Source organism: Pseudophryne corroboree, chromosome 9 (assembly GCF_028390025.1).
Source record: "Pseudophryne corroboree isolate aPseCor3 chromosome 9, aPseCor3.hap2, whole genome shotgun sequence".
Taxonomy (NCBI): Eukaryota; Metazoa; Chordata; class Amphibia; order Anura; family Myobatrachidae; genus Pseudophryne; species Pseudophryne corroboree.
In genome coordinates this window covers 328,517,596-328,537,515 of record NC_086452.1, presented here as the reverse complement: position 1 = coordinate 328,537,515, position 19,920 = coordinate 328,517,596, and the positions used below count along the sequence as shown (strand labels likewise).

The 19,920-nt window shown below is 45.9% G+C and overlaps 1 protein-coding gene across 1 annotated transcript in view; it reads right to left on the bottom strand.

The window, feature by feature from the left end:
- GCAT (glycine C-acetyltransferase) overlaps window positions 1–19,920 on the bottom strand; it is a 116,064-nt gene that overhangs the window by 54,040 nt on the left and 42,104 nt on the right. Inside the window, exons 4-5 of the mRNA XM_063940530.1 lie at window positions 2,927–3,073; window positions 528–682 (exon numbers count right to left, since the gene is read on the bottom strand). Of these exons, the coding sequence (XP_063796600.1) occupies window positions 528–682; window positions 2,927–3,073 (302 nt within the window). The remainder of the gene's footprint in view (window positions 1–527; window positions 683–2,926; window positions 3,074–19,920) is intronic.

The following is a 19,920-nucleotide window of genomic DNA, read 5'->3' as shown; positions in this document are numbered from 1 at the left end:
TCAGAGACTCTTTGAGAAATTATCAAAAAGATACCAAGAAGTTCTTCTCAGTCTCTCCGAGAATCTCAGGACAGCCTAAAACGAATGCAGGGGAGAACTGGGATGTGAAAGACATAGCGGCACAATTGTTGTGCATGATATTTTAGATGAAATATCACAAAACATCAGACTGTAATATTGAGAATTCCAAAATATTGGATATCAATGTCCACCCCTAACTCTGCCGCTTTCTAGTCTAATACATATTATACATCTGACAGGAACATAGCGGAACACCGATACAACTGTCTCAGGTTTCTTTAAGGCAATCAGATAACTTTAAGAGGCCTTAAAGGCAAAAGTAAAAAGCCTGTTTATGTTACGCTATGCAGAAGTGGTAAAACACATTGCCAAATGGTTATTTAGAGCAACACCTCACCAGTAAAATAAAAATAAATATTAAAGAAGTAATGCTAGGAAAGTAACAAAATTAGAAGACACCGCTGAAAAAACAAGGAATAATGATAAATAGACCCCTAATTCCTCACCGTCCATTTGGTCCCATGAAGCCAGTGGCATGACATTCATCTACAAACACCAGGGCATTGTAGCGCTTTGCCAGGCCACAAATCTCACGGAGAGGGGCAATATCTCCATCCATAGAGAAGACGCCATCTGTCGCTATGAGGCGCAACCGGTGTTTCTAAAGAGAGAGAACGTTGTGTGATAAAAAACACCCAATCTAAACAAAAGACAGAAATAAAAAGTGTATATATATTGTATACCAGAGGTTCTCAAACACCTCAAGGCACCCGAATGGTCCAAGTTTTAAGTTTATCCATACTTGGCCAATTAGTACCTCAGTCAATTTGATTTAAACCATCTGTGCTGAGCCATGGATATACCTAAAACCTGGACCATTGGGGTGCCTTGAGGACCGTGGTGTAGGTTATAAAAAGGTATTGGAGCTACATGCTCTTGGTCAGTTATTTGGTGGTCAAATTGAATTGGAGAGCCGCATGGTTTTATTTCCTGTAAATTATCCTTTTTATTTGAATTGCACACATCCAGGTGGGGGCAATTGAATTGTTTTACACCACGGTTGCCACTAGATGGCGCCCAACGGAGCAATTACATTTTTATTTCAGCTTGCAGCCTCCTGAGATGGCGAGCCAAAACGTGCTATAAGCCAGGAGTTTGGGCGTACAAAGAAATACTTTGCGCTAAACCTGGTGCTTCTGGGTGCATACATGTGTCACTCGCGCCTTATGGGGGCGAGCGAATTGAATTGCTCCATAGGGAGCTGTTTACATTTGTGCGCCCACAAAATGACTGCATTCCTTACCCTATGTCTATTGTTATCACAATTTTATAAGTAAGCATTTTACTCCTTTTAGTAAATATTTATTTTATTAGTCTATTTCATATAAGAGTATGCTCTAGAGCAGGGGTGGGGAACCTCCGGCCCGCGGGCCGTATAAGGCCCGCAAAGCAGTTTGCTCCGGCCCACCCGCTTGTGTCAGTGAGATACGCCGCCGCTCAGTCCGGCGGCAGCGTGTCTCGGCTGTCAGGGCAGGGAGGAGAGCGCGGCTATGTCGGGCGGCGGCGTGTAGGACTTCAAACCAGCCGCCGGTTCGTGAGCCAATCAGAGCTCGCGGACCGGCAGCCAATCAGGAGCAGCTGCTGCCGGTCCGAGAGCTCTGATTAGCTCACGAACCAGCGGCTGGTTTGAAGTCCTACACGCCGCTGCCCGACATAGCTGCGCTCTCCTCCCTGTCCCGACCCCCTTCCAGCCGAGACACGCCGCCGGATGGAGCAGCAACAGCAGTAAGCAGCACAGTGGGGTGGGGGGGCATTTGTATACCTGGAACTGCGGGGGCATTTGTATACCTGGCACAGTGGGGCATTTGTATACCTGGCACAGTGGGGCATTTGTATACCTGGCACAGTGGGGGCATTTGTATACCTGGCACAGTGGGGGCATTTGTGGATCTGGCACAGTGGGGGCATTTGTGGATCTGGCACAGTGGGGGCATTTGTGGATCTGGCACTGCACTATTGGGGGCATAGGTGTATCACGTCCCATTTTAATTGACCACATCCATTTTTTTGGCGCGCGCACACAGTACCTCTAAGGGGCAGACCTACTGGGGGGCAGGGTAATTTTTTTAAGTTGAGAATTTTTGTATGGCCCCCGAAGGATTTTATAAATATCCAAATGGCCCTTGGAAGTAAAAAGGTTCCCCACCCCTGCTCTAGAGGTTTAAGCTGGCCATACACCAGACCAACTTTCTCCCAACTGATTTTGTTGTCAGCACATTGAACTATGTAAAGAACAAAGTATTTAATAAGAATATTTCATTCATTCAGAACTAGGATGTGTTATTTTAGTGTTCCCTTTATTTTTTTTGAGCAGTGTATATCTGAGCTTGAGTCTGCTCACCATATGCCGATACTTAACGCAATGCAGAGAAGCTGCAAAATAGACCAGCACTGAGACCTTGTCGTCTGGAATAATAATACCCCATCGGATAACACACTGTACACTCAAGAGTGGAGTGAGTGTAGTATGGTGAGATCGTCGTCATGGTGTTCTGATACAGCCTGTGTAAGCAGCACTGATGTGACCAATGTTGGAGATACCCTCAAGTAATCCAATGGATAGGCTCGGCAGAACCGGAACAAAAATGGCTCATGGGGCAGAGGAAAGCTCCTACCATTCATGAACCTGCGGCATCTGAGGTCTGAAGTTCCTAGGAGGACCACCTACTGTACCAGGGGTCTGGGGGGAAATTCACAGGCATGATGTAATAAGTTTTCTTTATTATTAAAATCATGTTAACATATTCAGACTATTAAAAATTATGAAAACAAACTGTCTAATCCATACTCCTACTCGGACAACAAGGATGTGCTCAGTTACCATACTAGCGTTGTCTTACCACACCTGTGCTTCTTTCAGCTTGGCCTCTAAATCCTCTAAATCCATGTGCTTGTAACGGTACTTATTGGCTTTGCAAAGACGAATACCATCAATGATGGAGGCATGGTTCAGTTCATCCGATAGCACGGCATCCTCAGGAGTCAGTATTGCCTAATAAATTCAGCAATGCGGAGTTAATAAATGCAATGACTTTGGTGATTGTCCTCTACTGAAATGTGCAATTGCACATCACTTTCTTCTGTATCAAAACAGCTTTAGAAAATGGGTACGCTTGATAAACTTGGGTCTACAAGCGAGTCACTGATTAATATTATGGTTTTGAATTCTCATCACAATATAAATTACAGAGAAAACTGTATACCTGAAAATAATACTGGAGTATGTGTGTGATCCTCTCGTGTTCTTTAAAGACTATTTCAATGTAAATTTACTGTATGTAACTGTGAAATTACTTGGTAGTCACAGTAATTATGTAGTATTATTTGCAATTCTATATTATATTCAATGCGGCTAATATGTTTCCACATTTATTGGCAAAAGTTCTGAAAACACATGCATTACGCCACAGAAGCTTGTCAGGCTGGGGTAAAGCTTATTTTTATTTGTAACTATTTTAACAAGTAAAAAAAACCACATAGAACTATAAGAGAAAATGTAAAAACATCCTAAATAGACAATATTTACAGAGTCATTATCAGTACAGTCAGGATTCAGTTGAATTAATACAGTATATTTGGAATTTATAGCTCAGAGCACAATTCAGATTTATAATGCAGGGGAATCCAGACAAGCAGAGAGAGGGGCTACAGGCATAGTGGGCCTCTGAGACCAGCAAGGTTTACATTTATTTTAGTTGTATACATGGGTCACATAATACATGGGTTGATAATAATAATAATAATAATAATAATAATAATATCATCATTATTATTATTATTAGCATTTTGAAAGCAATAAGCCAAAAAAAGATTTGGTTGTTCTGTTCTTAGGCACAATGTGGCGATATGCACTATACAAAAAGAGTGGTTTTGCTGTATGGTGTCCAGACCAGCAGAGTAAAGGGCCCTACACACTGGCCAACATGACTGCACGATATGAACAATCTCGTTCATTAATGAACGAGATACTGTTCATATCGTGCAGTGTGGAGGCTCCAGCTATGAACGATGCGCGGCCCCGCGCTCGTTCATCGCTGGTCCCCCGTCGGCTGTACATACAGGCCAATATGGACGATCTCGTCCATTTTTGCCTGCACTTCAATGCAGCCGGGTGACGGGGGGAGTGAAGAAACTTCACTCCCCCCGTCACTGCCCCCCCCCGCCGCCGGGTCGCTCGTCGGCCGTATCCGCCGTCGGGCAGCTCGGCGGCGGATCGCCCAGTGTGTAGGGCCTATAAGAATGCTTTCAAAAACAGAATAATGGTAATACAGACTATACCTTATCCAAAATGCTAAATTGAAATTTGGATACGGGATACTCAAACTGTAGTTTATTTTTATCAATTTTTATCCTGCTACCTCACAACTCAGCCCTGCTCCCTCTCTCCCTTGCCTGTCACCTCCCCACACCCCCATCCACATCACACTGACCTCCCTCCCTGCCCACCTCCTGCAGTTTCCCCTCCTAGCTCAGGCACCCGTAACATCACTACTCTCTCATCATCCCTGCCCTCAAAGTTAATCTCACCTCATCGCTACAGGAACCCTGATAATCTCATTCACATCTCTCCCACAAACTCATACCCCCTATCCTGTGCCCTCTGGAATGCCAGATCTGTTTGTAACAAACTGGTCCCCACTCATGACCTTTTCATTTCCAACTCCCTCCACCTACTAGCCACTACTGAAACTTGGATTACGCCCTCTGATACTACTTCTCCTGCTGCTCTCTCTGCTGGGGGCCTCACATTCACACACACACCCCCCGACCTGGGGGGTCGCCACGGGGGTGGTGTTGGGGTCATTTTACCTTCTAGTTACTCCTACCAACTCATACCACCAGAACCATCCCTTACATTCTCTACATTTGAGGTCCATGCCATACACCTCTTCCAACCAGTCCATCTTAGAGTAGCTGTCATTTACCGCCCCCCTGGCACTGCTTCCAAATTTATCGACAACTTTGCTTCCTGGCTTCCTCTCTTCCGACATTCCCTCCATTATCCTAGGCGATTTCAACATCCCTATTGACATCCCCACACAATCCCCTGCCTCTAAACTCCTTAACCTCACCTCTTCACTTGGTCTCTCCCAGTGGACCTGCTCACACTCCCATGTGAATGGGAGGTCACTGGATCTGGTCTTCACTCACCGCTGTGATATTTCTGATTTTTCCAACTCCCCATTTCCCCTCTATGACCACCACCTGCTCTCCTTTAACCTACCTCTCTCGACTTCCCCATATCTACCTCCTAAGGCTACCATCACTAAGCGTAACATTGAAGCTATTGACACCACAATCCTTTCCTCCCTGTTTGGCTCCCTTCACTCTCCTATTCTCTCTCATGCCCTGAACAAGCCACTTCCACATTCAAGAGCAGAAGTAAGGGATGCATTGTCTCTGTTGCTCCACCAACCACTATTCACCCTCGCAAATTAACACCTCAACCCTGGCACACCAAATGCACCAGGTATCTGCAAAAATGCTCACGTACTGCTGAGCGACACTGGATGAAATCGCGCTCTAAGGCAGACTTCCTCCATTTCAAACTTATGCTCTCATCCTTCAGTGCTGCCCTTTCTCTTGCTTAACAGTCATACTTTAAGAACCTCATCTCCTCCCAGTCTTCCAACCCCCAGCGCCTCTTTGCCACTCTCACTCTCTGCTCTTGACTTTGCCACTTACTTCACATCCAAAATTGACTCCATACGTCAGGACATCACATCACACCAGCCTTCTCCCATCCCTTACCACCCCTCCCCATCCCTCGCACCTACTCTGACATCTTTCTCCCATGCATCTGGAGAGGAAGTCATGGCCCTCATTCGTTCCTGTCCACTCACCACCTCCCCACTTGACCATATCCCCTCCCGCCTCCTCCGCTACCTCTCTCCTTCTGCTTGTTCCCATCTTTCCCACCTTCTCAATCTCTCCCTCTCATCAGGCACTCTCCCCTCTGCCTTCAAGCATGCACTCATCTCTCCTATTCTTAAAAAAACTACCCTTGATCCAAACATCTCTCTCCTCCCTTTTGCCTCCAAACTCCTTGAGCAGGTTGTCTACAACTGCCTTACTTCCTTTCTTTCCTCACACTCACTGCTTGACCCATTCCAGTCTGGCTTCCATCCTCTCCAATCCACTGAAACTGCCCTTACAAAAGTATGCAATGACCTCCATGCTGCTAAATCTAAGGGACACTACTCTCTACTTATTCTACTTGATCTCTCTGCTGCTTTTGACACTGTGGACCATCCTCTCCTACTGCAAATCCTTCACTCCATTGGTCTGCGTGACACTGCCCTCTCTTGGCTGTTCTCCTACCTTTCTGACCGTTCATTCTCTGTCTCCTCTCATGACTCCACCTCCCCCTCACTTCCACTAACTGTAGGGGTACCCCAAGGTTCTGTCCTTGGTCCTCTTCTCTCTCTATACGTCCTCACTAGGTAAGCTCATTAGTTCTTTTGGTTTCCAATATCATCTCTATGCTGATGACACCCAAATCTATCTTTCCTCTCCAGACCTCTCCCCTGCTCTCCTCACTCGTATCTCCAACTGTCTCTCTGCTACCTCTTCCTGGATGTCCCAGCGCTTTCTTAAACTTAACATGTCTAAGACCGAGCTGATCATCTTCCCTCCCTCCCGCATAACCTCACCTCCTACAATCTCATTATCTATTGATGGCACTACTACACTACTCTAGCCCCCAAGTGCACCGTCTTGGAGTAATCCTTGACTCCTCACTCTCCTTCAAACCACACATTCAGCACCTCTCACAAACCTGCCATTTTCATCTAAAAAATATTTCCAGGATCAGACCCTTTCTGACCCAGGATGCTACTAAGACTCTTATCCACTCACTGGTCATCTCCAGACTGGACTACTGTAATCTCCTCCTGACTGGCATTCCTGACAAATACCTCTCTCCACTCCAATCTATCCTCCATGGTGCTGCCCGGCTCATCTTCCTCACCAAACGCACTACGTCCACCTCTCCTCTCTTACTAGACCTTCACTGGCTCCCCTTCCCTTTCAGAATCCATTTCAAGCTTCTCACACTCGCTTACAAAGCCCTCACCCACTCCTCTCCCATCTACATCTCTGACCTTATCTCCCTTTACACTCCTACCCGTCCTCTTCGCTCTGCTAATGCACGCCGACTCTCCTACCTACGGATTACTTCCTCCCACTCCTACCTGCAAGATTTTTCACGTGCTGCACCACTTCTCTGAAATTCCCTACCTCTCCCCCTCAGACTCTCCACCTCTCTACAAAACTTCAAACGGGCTCTCAAGACCCACTTCTTCACCAAACCAGCCAAATCTCATCCTAACCTTCTGTTCTACGCTCTCTATGTACCCCATCTGTGTCACAACCGTCTGCCTACCCCTCCCCTATAGAATGTAAGCTCTCACGAGCAGGGCCCTCTTCCCTCATGTGCTTATCCTTTCTTACTTTAATAATCTTCAACTGCACCAAATCCAGCAGTCTTCTGCCACCTGATACTTATTCCAGTGTTATCTGCTGATGTAACTATGTTTATTTACCCTGTACTTGTCCTATACTGTCATCAACTATAAGTTGCTGTTTTCCTGTTTGATTATTTGTTTATGTACTCTGTAATTGGGCGCTGCGGAACCCTTGTGGCGCTATATAAATAAAGGATAATAATAATAAATAATAAATCAATTTAAAAAAAAATGCAAAGTGAATGAACAGAAGAGAAAATAGGATTTTAATTACCTACCGGTAAATCCTTTTCTTGTCCGTAGAGGATACTGGGAATCAATTTAGTACTATGGGTATAGACGGGTCCACTAGGAGCCTTGGGCACTTTTAAAATTTGATAGTGTGCGCTAGCTCCTCCCTCTATGGCCCTCCTACCAGACTCAGTCTAGGAAACCGTGCCCTAGGAGGCGGACATACTTTGAGAGGATAGATAAGAAAAGTGGTGAGATTATGAATCAGCACGCATAACAAGAGGAAAGCCATGCTAACCAAACTTGAAACATGAACAGCAACAGCTGAACAAACCAGAATACTTAACCAAGTAACAGTTCAGGAAGAACGAAGCACCGGGCGGGTGCCCAGTATCCTCTACGGACTACAAGAAAAGGATTTACCAGTAGGTAATCAAAATCCTATTTTCTCTTACGTCCTAGAGGATACTAGGAATCCATTTAGTACCATGGGGATGTACCAAAGCTCCCAAACCAGGTGGGAGAGTGCCGAGGTTCCTGCAGAACATATTGACCAAACTGAAGGTCCTCAGAGGCTAAAGTATCGAACTTGTAGAACTTTGCAAACATGTTCGAATCTGACCAAGTAGCTGCTCGGCAGAGCTGTAAAGCCGAGACACCCCAGGCAGCCGCCCAAGAAGAACCCACCGAGCTAGTAGAGGGGGCCTGTACAGATTTTGGAACTGGCAAACCTGCCGTGGAATGAGCATGCTGGATAGTGAGCTTGATCCAGCGTGCAATAGACTGCTTTGAAGTAGGACACACAATTTTATTGGGATCATAGAGAACGATTAGCTGTTCTCTTTACATACACCTTCAAAGCCCTCACAACATCCAAAGACTTTGACGTAGCAGAGGTGTCAGTCACAGCCGGAACCACAATAAATTGGTTGGATGTGAAAAGCGGACACCACCTTAGGAAGAAATTGCTGAAGAGTTCAGCTCTGTCCTCATGGAAAATTAAGTAGGGACTCTTGTGAGACAACGCCCCTAGTTCCGACACACGTCTTGCCGAGACCAAGGCCAACAGTGTGACAGTCTTCCACATAAGGTACTTTACATCAACCTCCTGTAACAGTTCAAACCAGTCCGATTGGAGGAACTGCAGCACCAAATTGAGATCCCAAGCTGCCGTAGGAAACACAAAGGAAGGCTGGATGTGCAGAACACCTTTCAAGAACGTCTGGACCTCAGAGAGAGAAGCCAATTGTTTCTGAAAGAAAATAGACAAAGCCGAAATCTGGACTTTAATGGAACCTAGGCGTAGGCCAACATCCACTCCCGACTGCAAAAAAAAGCAGGAGACATCCTAGATGAAATTCCACCGCGGAATATTGTCTGCTCTCACACAAGATACATACTTCTTCCATATACAGTTGTAATGTTTAGACGTTACACCCTTTACTGGCTTGGATCATAGTCGGGATGACCTTGTCAGGAATCCCTCTCCTGGCTAGGATCATTATCCCTTGTTTTGCAGATGAGGTGGAACTGGAACAAAGACCCGAGTCTGTACCAGTTTTTGAATGGCATCCTGTAAGGTTATACTTCCTTTGTGTGAAACTGGTAAGCCTGATTTGAAGAATCTGTGAGGTGGGAGTTCTTGAAACTCCAGTCTGTAGCCCTGGGAAATAAGATCTATGACCCAGGGATCCTGGCATGATGTTGTCCAGATGTGACTGAAAATTTTTAGTCGGGCTCCCACCTGCCAGTCTTCCAGGCATCGCGGTCCACTGTCATGCTGAAGGCTTTGTGGAATCAGAACTTGAGCTCTGTTCCTGTGAACCTGCAGTTGCTGGTTTTCGTGGTTTACCTCTAGCGCCTCTGGTGGCTGTAGAAGAACCTCTGGTTTTGCCCTTAAACTTGGCAGTCCGAAAGGACTGTAGATTAGGTCCTGAGTAGGCTTTCCGGGCTGGGAGAGCTGCAGAAGGAAGATACGTGGACTTACCCGCAGTAGCTTTGGAGATCCATTAGTCTAGTTCATCTCCAAGTAAGGTCTTTCCTGGAGTCCGCCTCGGCAGTCCACTGGCGTAGCATAAGCCTCTGCGTGCCGACACTGCCATAGCAGTGGTGCGTGCATTAAACAAGCCTATTTCTTAAATGGCTTCCACCATAAAATTTGCGGAGTCCAGTATATGTTGCAGGAGTAAAATAATCTCCCCTTTAGGCAAGGTACCTAATCCCTCAGTTAGGTTACCCAACCATTTTGCGATGGCCTTAGTAATCCACCCACATGCTATAGTGGGTCTCTGTGCCACCCCAGCAGCTGTATACAAAGATTTGAGTGTATTCTCAATTCTATGATCAGCCGTGTCTTTTAGGGAGGCTGCACCAGGGACAGGCAATGCAATTTTCCGTGACAGCCTGGATACTGATGCATCCACTATTGGTGGATTTTCCCATTTTTTCCTATCCTCGGGAGGAAAGGGGAAAGATATCAATCTTTTAGAGATTTGAAATTTCCTAACAGGATTAACCCACGGTTCTTTAAATAGGGTATTTAGTTCCTTTGACACAGGAAAAGTGGCTGAGGATTTCTTTTTTATATTAAAATAAGATTCCTCAGTCTCCTCTTTTACCTTATCAGGGATATGCAGAACCTCTCTAATAGCTTATATGAGAGCCTCTATTCCCTGTGACAGAGTAGCCTCCCCCACCTCTGCGTCCACCTCCCCCTCCACCATGTCTGACCCTTCATCTTCATAGTCAGATTGCAGGATATGGGCCAAAGGACGTTTTTGCGGACAAATGGTAGGGGACTGAAACGCTGGTTTGGGTACCGAGTCTCTGTTCATAAACTCAGTCAGTCATCGATTGTCTTAAGTATTGCGTCTCCTCATTGCGGGACAATTTAGTAGAAATATTGGAGATCATTCCCCTAATGGAATCCAGCCAAGCTGGTTCTGCCCCGCTAGCCTGGGAGGGTGCACTGCACTGTGTACACTGCAGTGAACCCCCTGGAGAAGAGGAACACTGTGCCTTACATGAAACACACTCTTTGTCTAACATACTGTGACAGTGATAGCACACACAAACACAGGAAGAGGTTAAATGCACAATTAACCCACAAAGAGCCCTTCAAGAGAGACACAGAGAATGGAGCCAGCATACTGTGCCCTTACTGCTAATGCCAAGCTTAGCCGCGTCGCAGACTAAGTACACTAGCAAGCGCTCCATCCCTGCTATGACCCCCTGATACCGCTGAGGTAATCTGGAGCCTCTCCGGAGGAGCTGCGCATCCCTGTCAGTCAGCGTCTGTGTCCACTGCAGAGGGAAGATGGCGCTGGTGAGCTGCAGGATCCGCTCATAGTGAAGCACCGCCCCTTCAATGGCGCGCGGTCTTCCCGCTTTTTTATACTGGCTGAGGTGATTTTTAGTGCTTAAAATGGAGTCAGTCGCCTTTTAAGGCTGTAATGCCAGTCTGGGTACTGTGTACACCCGTAGTGTACTTCAACTCCGTTCTCTCCCTCAAAAGTGGTGCATCCGCACTGTGTACTTTGTCCCGAGACCCAGCCACTCCACGTAGAAGCCGTGCATCTCCGTACCCACATGCCGCCATAATGGCCGGCGGCCCGCTAACCGGGACGCCGGCTTAGTACTCACCACTCTTCTATCTTCTGGCTTTGTTATGGGTGGCGGCATGCTGTGGGAATGTACGCTCACCGTGGTGGGGCTTGCGAATAGTTCCCTCAGGAGCTTAGTGTCCTTTCAGCGGGGAACGGGACCATTAACCCTTCAAGAGGTTGGGCCGTTCCTCCTCCAAAGTCCCATGAAGCAAGCAGGCTGGTGCCATCCAGTCCTGCCTGAAAATAAACAGAAAAACAAATGCAGAAAACTCTTCTGGAGCTTCCAGCGACGTGACCGGCTCCTCTGGGCACATTTTCTAAACTGAGTCTGGTAGGAGAGGCATAAAGGGAGGAGCCAGCGTACACTATCAAATTCTTAAAGTGCCCAAGGCTCCTAGTGGACCCGTCTATACCCATGGTACTAAATGGATTCCCAGTATACTCTAGCACGTAAGAGAAATCTGAATCAACTCAATATTTGGTGTGACTATCCTTTGCCTTCAAAACAGCATCAGTTCTTCTAGGTACACTTGCACACAGTTTTTGAAGGAATGCGGCAGGGTGGTTGTTCCAAACGGGATGTAGTTAGGTCAGGAGACCGCCGGTCACAATACCTCCCCCTACATCACGTCCCCTCACAGTCCCAACGGTTGGCATGCCGACCAACAGGGACTATTCCCACTCATGGGTGTCCACAGTGGGACTAGAACCTGTGGTGACCGCAGGTCGCCACCGAGCCCGCAAGGTTTTTTTACGCTTGCCCCCCTCCGTCTGCATTTGCATACCACACCTGTTCCAAACATCTTGGAGAACTAACCACAGATCTTCTGGTGATGTAGGCTTGTTCATATCCTTCTGTGTCTTCATGTAATCCCAGACAGACTCGAAGTTGAGATCAGGGCTCTGTTTACCTGGGCATGTGTACCTAGAAGAATTGATGCTGTTTTGGAGACAAAGGGCGGTCACTCCAAATATTGATTTGATTCAGATTTCACTTCAATTCATTTACTTAGCATTTTGTTAATTGCTAAAAAAGAAACTATTAACACTTCTAACTTCTATTTTTTAAAGCATTCTTACTTTGCAGCACTTTAGCCACACCTGCCTAAAACTTTTGCGCAGTACAAAATTATATTATATATATACTAGGGATTGTCCACACTCATGTGCTGCATAGAAAATTGCTGGGGTAGCATCCAAGTAGGTAGGACCAAGGCCCTACTCCAACACAAATCCAATAAGAAAACAGGAGCACTCACCAGTCTTTAAAGTAGCAAAGGTTTATATATGATGATAGATGATAATAAGTAAAACTTGATAATCACTAATAACCAAAAGATGATAATCTGGCAATAGAGTGTTTAATCAAATATCTAAATTTAGACTGTTTATTAACTAGATGATTTACCTTGATGCCAATGTCACCTTGCCTACCCAGTCTAAATTTAGATATTTGATTAAACACTCTATTGCCAGATTATCATCTTTTGGTTATTAGCGATTATCAAGTTTTACTTATTATACTATGGGCATCTGTGATGTTTCAATTATGGTTTAAGAATATTAGATTGTCTATATTCTTTACTTGGGATATATATAAAACTTTTATCCTCTGGGCTCGGCGCTCCGTTTCCATGGTAGCGCCGGACATATGGTCAGCTGATGCGCTCCATAGACAGGAAGTGAGGATATATTTGAAACGCACGCCGGAGCCCTTAGCTCATTTGTGTGTTGCTATGGTAATATAGTGGCTCTATGTGAAGTAGCGGTCATGTGATTCTATGCAATATAGTATGAGTTTCTGTGATACTCTCAACTATAGTTGAGATTGTTTGATTGTCTATGGGAACGTGCAATATTATTATCAGCAAAAATATAATGTATCTTTTGCTCTGGTCTCGGCGCTCTGTCCCTATGATAGTATCTAACTTCCGGTCAGCTGATGCGCTCCATAGGCAGGAAGTAAGGATGCCTTGAAACGCACGCCGGAGCACTAAGTCTAAAAATGTGTTTTTAATGTTATACACAAGATCGACATCTATGTTTTGACTGGAGCTGGGTAAGATGATGATTGGCACCACAATTATTGGTTTATTTATGGTGTATATATATATATATATATCTGCGATATGTTGATTGTTATTATTATTTGATTTGGGGTGTAGGGGTGTTGCTTTGATTAATTGGTGGGTGGGTTCATGTAGGGTATATAAGGGTAATCTGTTCAGTTTTTAACTATCTTGACAAAGGTCTACATATAGACCGAAACGTCGATCAGAACTCTGCTTTGATGACCTGATTAAAAAACCTTTGCTACTTTAAAGACTGGTGAGTGCTCCTGTTTTCTTATTGGAGATATATATATATATATATATATATATATATATATATATATATATATATATATTATATATATATATATATATATATATATATATATATATATATATATATATATATATATCTCTATATCTCTATATCTCTCTGTATATTGCTATATAAAATTGCTGTTCAGGAGTGTGATTCTAAAGCTGACAAGCTTGGTTTATACAATGTACCGGTTGTCAACATCAAATTCAGCAATTAATTGTTTCTGAAGTGTCTTATTGATCCTTTTAATTGTGGGACCACACAAAATCGTACCGCTAATTTACGTCATAAAGTTATACTGAGGATTTCCTTGATAATTAGATCCCTGGCCTTAAACCCCTGATGAAGTCCATTGGACGAAACGCGTTGAGTTGGGCTTTACAGATTTGAAGTCATCATGCGCTCTTTTATTCGGTTGTGAGAGAATATTGGAGTGAAAAAAAGCTTATGCCCACAAATGAATTCAACATATATGTTTTTTAATAAATTATATATTGTCATTGTGGATGTACTATATGTGCCGATGACATAATTATTGACTGGGATCCAGTGTTTTATCAATAAATTTGTTCTAAAAAAATCTCGTGGTCATAAACGTTTTGTTGATAAAACTGAGAAATAAGTATAACCGTAAACAGCACCCTTGGGAACCCTTTTCTTTTTTGTTCATTCTATCTATGTACCCTGACTAACAAAGGGTACTCTCTGAGGTGAAGCAGGTCATCAGCACAAAATTGGGGCTTGAGAGATATTATATATATACATACACACACACACATATACACACACACACACACATACACACTGTTCAAAAAAATAAAAGGGAACACTAAAATAACACATCCTAGATCTGAATGAATGAAATATTCTTATTAAATACTTTGTTCTTTACATAGTTCAATGTACTGACAACAAAATCACACAAAAATTATCAATGGAAATCAAATTTATTAACCCATGGAGGTCTGAATTTGGAGTTACCCTCAAAATTAAAGTGGAAAAACACACTACAGGCTGATCCAACTTTGATGTAATGTCCTTAAAACAAGTCAAAAATGAGGCTCAGTAGTGTGTGTGGCCTCCACGTGCCTGTATGACCTCCCTACAACCCACACAATTGGCTCAGGTAGTGCAGCTCATCCAGGATGGCACATCAATGCGAGCTGTGGCAAGAAGGTTTGCTGTGTCTGTCAGCATAGTGTCCAGAGCATGGAGGCGCTACCAGGAAACAGGCCAGTACATCAGGAGACGTGGAGGAGGCCGTAGGAGAGCAACAACCCTGCAGCAAGACCGCTACCTCCGCCTTTGTGCAAGGAGGAACAAGAGGAGCACTGCCAGAGCCCTGCAAAATGACCTCCAGCAAGCCACAAATGTGCACGTGTCTACTCAAACGATCAGAAACAGACTCCATGAGGGTGGTATGAGGGCCCGACGCCCACAGGTGGGGGTTATGCTTACAGCCCAACACCGTGCAGGACGTTTGGCATTTGCCAGAGAACACCAAGATTGGCAAATTCGCCACTGGCGCCCTGTGCTCTTCACAGATGAAAGCAGGTTCTCACTGAGCACATGTGACAGACGTGACAGAGTCTGGAGACGCCAAGGAGAACGTTCTGCTGCCTGCAACATCCTCCAGCATGACCGGTATGGCAGTGGGTCAGTAATGGTGTGAGGTGGCATTTCTTTGGGGGGCCGCACAGCCCTCCATGTGCTCGCCAGAGGTAGCCTGACTGCCATTAGGTACCGAGATGAGATCCTCAGACCCATTGTGAGACCATATGCTGGTGCGGTTGGCCCTGGGTTCCTCCTAATGCAAGACAATGCTAGACCTCATGTGGCTGGAGTGTGTCAGTAGTTCCTGCAAGACGAAGGCATTGATGCTATGGACTGGCCCACCCGTTCCCCAGACCTGAACCCAATTGAGCACATCTGGGACATCATGTCTCGCTCCATCCACCAATGCCACGTTGCACCACAGACTGTCCAGGAGTTGGCGGATGCTTTAGTCCAGGTCTGGGATGAGATCCCTCAGGAGACCATCCGCCACCTCATCAGGAGCATGCCCAGGCGTTGTAGGGAGGTCATACAGGCACGAGGAGGCCACAGACACTACTGAGCCTCATTTTGACTTGTTTTAAGGACATTACATCAAAGTTGGATCAGCCTGTAGTGTGTTTTTCCACTTTAATTTGGAGGGCGACTCCAAATCCAGACCTCCATGGGTTAATAAATTTGATTTCCATTGATAATTTGTGTGTGATTTTGTTGTCAGCACATTCAACTATGTAAAGAACAAAGTATTTAATAAGAATATTTCATTCACTCAGATCTAGGATGTGTTATTTTAGTGTTCCCTTTATTTTTTTGAGGTGTGTGTGTGTGTGTGTGTGTGTGTGTGTGTGTGTGTATGTGTGTGTGTGTATATATATATATATATATATATATATATATATATATATATATATATATACACATACATACACACACACACACATATATATAAGAATTTACTTACCGATAATTCTATTTCTCGTAGTCCGTAGTGGATGCTGGGAACTCCGTAAGGACCATGGGGAATAGCGGCTCCACAGGAGACTGGGCACAAAAGTAAAGCTTTAGGACTACCTGGTGTGCACTGGCTCCTCCCCCTATGACCCTCCTCCAAGCCTCAGTTAGGATACTGTGCCCGGACGAGCGTACACAATAAGGAAGGATTTTGAATCCCGGGTAAGACTCATACCAGCCACACCAATCACACCGTACAACCTGTGATCTGAACCCAGTTAACAGCATGATAACAGAGGAGCCTCTGAAAAGATGGCTCACAACAATAATAACCCGATTTTTGTAACAATAACTATGTACAAGTATTGCAGACAATCCGCACTTGGGATGGGCGCCCAGCATCCACTACGGACTACGAGAAATAGAATTATCGGTAAGTAAATTCTTATTTTCTCTGACGTCCTAGTGGATGCTGGGAACTCCGTAAGGACCATGGGGATTATACCAAAGCTCCCAAACGGGCGGGAGAGTGCGGATGACTCTGCAGCACCGAATGAGAGAACTCCAGGTCTTCCTCAGCCAGGGTATCAAATTTGTAGAATTTAGCAAACGTGTTTGCCCCTGACCAAGTAGCTGCTCGGCAAAGTTGTAAAGCCGAGACCCCTCGGGCAGCCGCCCAAGATGAGCCCACCTTCCTTGTGGAATGGGCTTTTACAGATTTTGGCTGTGGCAGGCCTGCCACAGAATGTGCAAGCTGAATTGTACTACAAATCCAACGAGCAATAGTCTGCTTAGAAGCAGGAGCACCCAGCTTGTTGGGTGCATACAGGATAAACAGCGAGTCAGATTTTCTGACTCCAGCCGTCCTGGAAACATATATTTTCAGGGCCCTGACTACGTCCAGCAACTTGGAGTCCTCCAAGTCCCTAGTAGCCGCAGGTACCACAATAGGCTGGTTCAAGTGAAACGCTGAAACCACCTTAGGGAGAAATTGAGGACGAGTCCTCAATTCTGCCCTGTCCGTATGAAAAATTAGGTAAGGGCTTTTATAGGATAAAGCCGCCAATTCTGAGACACGCCTGGCTGAAGCCAGGGCCAACAGCATTACCACTTTCCATGTGAGATATTTTAAGTCCACAGTGGTGAGTGGTTCAAACCAATGTGATTTTAGGAACCCCAAAACTACATTGAGATCCCAAGGTGCCACTGGAGGCACAAAAGGAGGCTGTATATGCAGTACCCCCTTGACAAACGTCTGAACTTCAGGAACTGAAGCCAGTTCTTTCTGGAAGAAAATCGACAGGGCCGAAATTTGAACCTTAATGGACCCTAATTTTAGGCCCATAGACGGTCCTGTTTGCAGGAAATGCAGGAAACGACCCAGTTGAAATTCCTCTGTAGGGGCCTTCCTGGCCTCGCACCACGCAACATATTTACGCCAAATACGGTGATAATGCTGTACGGTTACATCCTTCCTGGCTTTGATCAGGGTAGGGATGACTTCATCCGGAATGCCTTTTTCCTTCAGGATCCGGCGTTCAACCGCCATGCCGTCAAACGCAGCCGCGGTAAGTCTTGGAACAGACAGGGTCCCTGCTGGAGCAGGTCCTTTCTTAGAGGTAGAGGCCACGGCTCCTCTGTGAGCATCTCTTGAAGTTCCGGGTACCAAGTCCTTCTTGGCCAATCCGGAGCCACGAGTATAGTCCTTACTCCTCTCCTTCTTATGTTTCTCAGTACCTTGGGTATGAGAGGCAGAGGAGGGAACACATACACTGACTGGTACACCCACGGTGTTACCAGAGCGTCCACAGCTATTGCCTGAGGGTCCCTTGACCTGGCGCAATACCTGTCTAGTTTTTTGTTGAGGCGGGACGCCATCATGTCCACCTTTGGTTTTTCCCAACGGTTCACAATCATGTGGAAGACTTCTGGGTGAAGTCCCCACTCTCCCGGGTGGAGGTCGTGTCTGCTGAGTAAGTCTGTTTCCCAGTTGTCCACTCCCGGAATGAACACTGCTGACAGTGCTATCACATGATTTTCCGCCCAGCGAAGAATCCCTGCAACTTCTGCCATTGCCCTCCTGCTTCTTGTGCCGCCCTGTCTGTTTACGTGGGCGACTGCCGTGATGTTGTCTGACTGGATCAGCACCGGCTGACCTTGAAGCAGAGGTCTTGCTAGGCTTAGAGCATTGTAGATGGCCCTTAGCTCCAGGATATTTATGTGAAGTGATGTCTCCAGGCTTGACCACAAGCCCTGGAAATTTCTTCCCTGTGTGACTGCTCCCCAGCCTCTCAGGCTGGCATCCGTGTTCACCAGGACCCAGTCCTGAATGCCGAATCTGCGGCCCTCTAGAAGATGAGCACTCTGCAACCACCACAGGAGAGACACCCTTGTCCTTGGTGACAAGAGTATCCGCTGATGCATCTGAAGATGCGACCCGGACCATTTGTCTAGCAGATCCCACTGGAAGGTTCTTGCGTGGAATCTGCCGAATGGGATTGCTTCGTAAGAAGCCACCATCTTTCCCAGGACCCTTGTGCATTGATGCACTGAGACTTGGCCTGGTTTTAGGAGATTTCTGACTAGTTCGGATAACTCCCTGGCTTTCTCCTCCGGGAGAAACACCTTTTTCTGGACTGTGTCCAGGATCATCCCTAGGAATAGAAGTCGTGTCGTCGGGATCAGCTGCGATTTTGGAATATTGAGAATCCAACCGTGCTGGCGCAGCACTATCTGAGATAGTGCTACTCCGACTTCCAACTGTTCCCTGGATCTTGCCCTTATCAGGAGATCGTCCAAGTAAGGGATAACTAAAACTCCCTTCCTTCGAAGGAGTATCATCATTTCGGCCATTACCTTGGTAAAGACCCGGGGTGCCGTGGACAATCAAAACGGCAGCGTCTGAAACTGATAGTGACAGTTCTGTACCACAAACCTGAGGTACCCTTGGTGAGAAGGGTAAATTGGGACATGTAGGTAAGCATCTTTGATGTCCAGAGACACCACATAGTCCCCTTCTTCCAGGTTTGCAATCACTGCCCTGAGTGACTCCATCTTGAATTTGAACCTTTGTATGTAAGTGTTCAAGGATTTTAGGTTTAAAATTGGTCTCACCGAGCCGTCCGGCTTCGGTACCACAATAGTGTGGAATAGTACCCCTTTCCCTGTTGTAGGAGGGGTACCTTGATTATCACCTGCTGGGAATATAGCTTGTGAATGGCTTCCAATACTGCCTCCCTGTCTGAGGGAGACGTCGGTAAAGCAGACTTTAGAAAACGGCGAGGGGGAGACGTCTCGAATTCCAATTTGTACCCCTGAGATACCACCTGAAGGATCCAGGGGTCCACTTGCGAGTGGGCCCACTGAACTTCTTGAGACGGGCCCCCACCGTGCCTGAGTCCGCTTGTAAAGCCCCAGCGTCATGCTGAGGACTTTGCGGAGGCGGGAGAGGGCTTTTGTTCCTGGGAACTGGATGTTTGTTGCAGCCTTTTTCCTCTCCCTCTGCCACGGGGCAGAAAAGAGGCGCCTTTTGCCCGCTTGCCCTTATGGGGCCGAAAGGACTGCGCCCGATAATACGGCGTCTTCTTAGGTTGAGAAGCTACCTGGGGTAAAAATGTGGATTTTCCAGCAGTTGCCGTGGCTACCAGGTCTGATAGACCTAC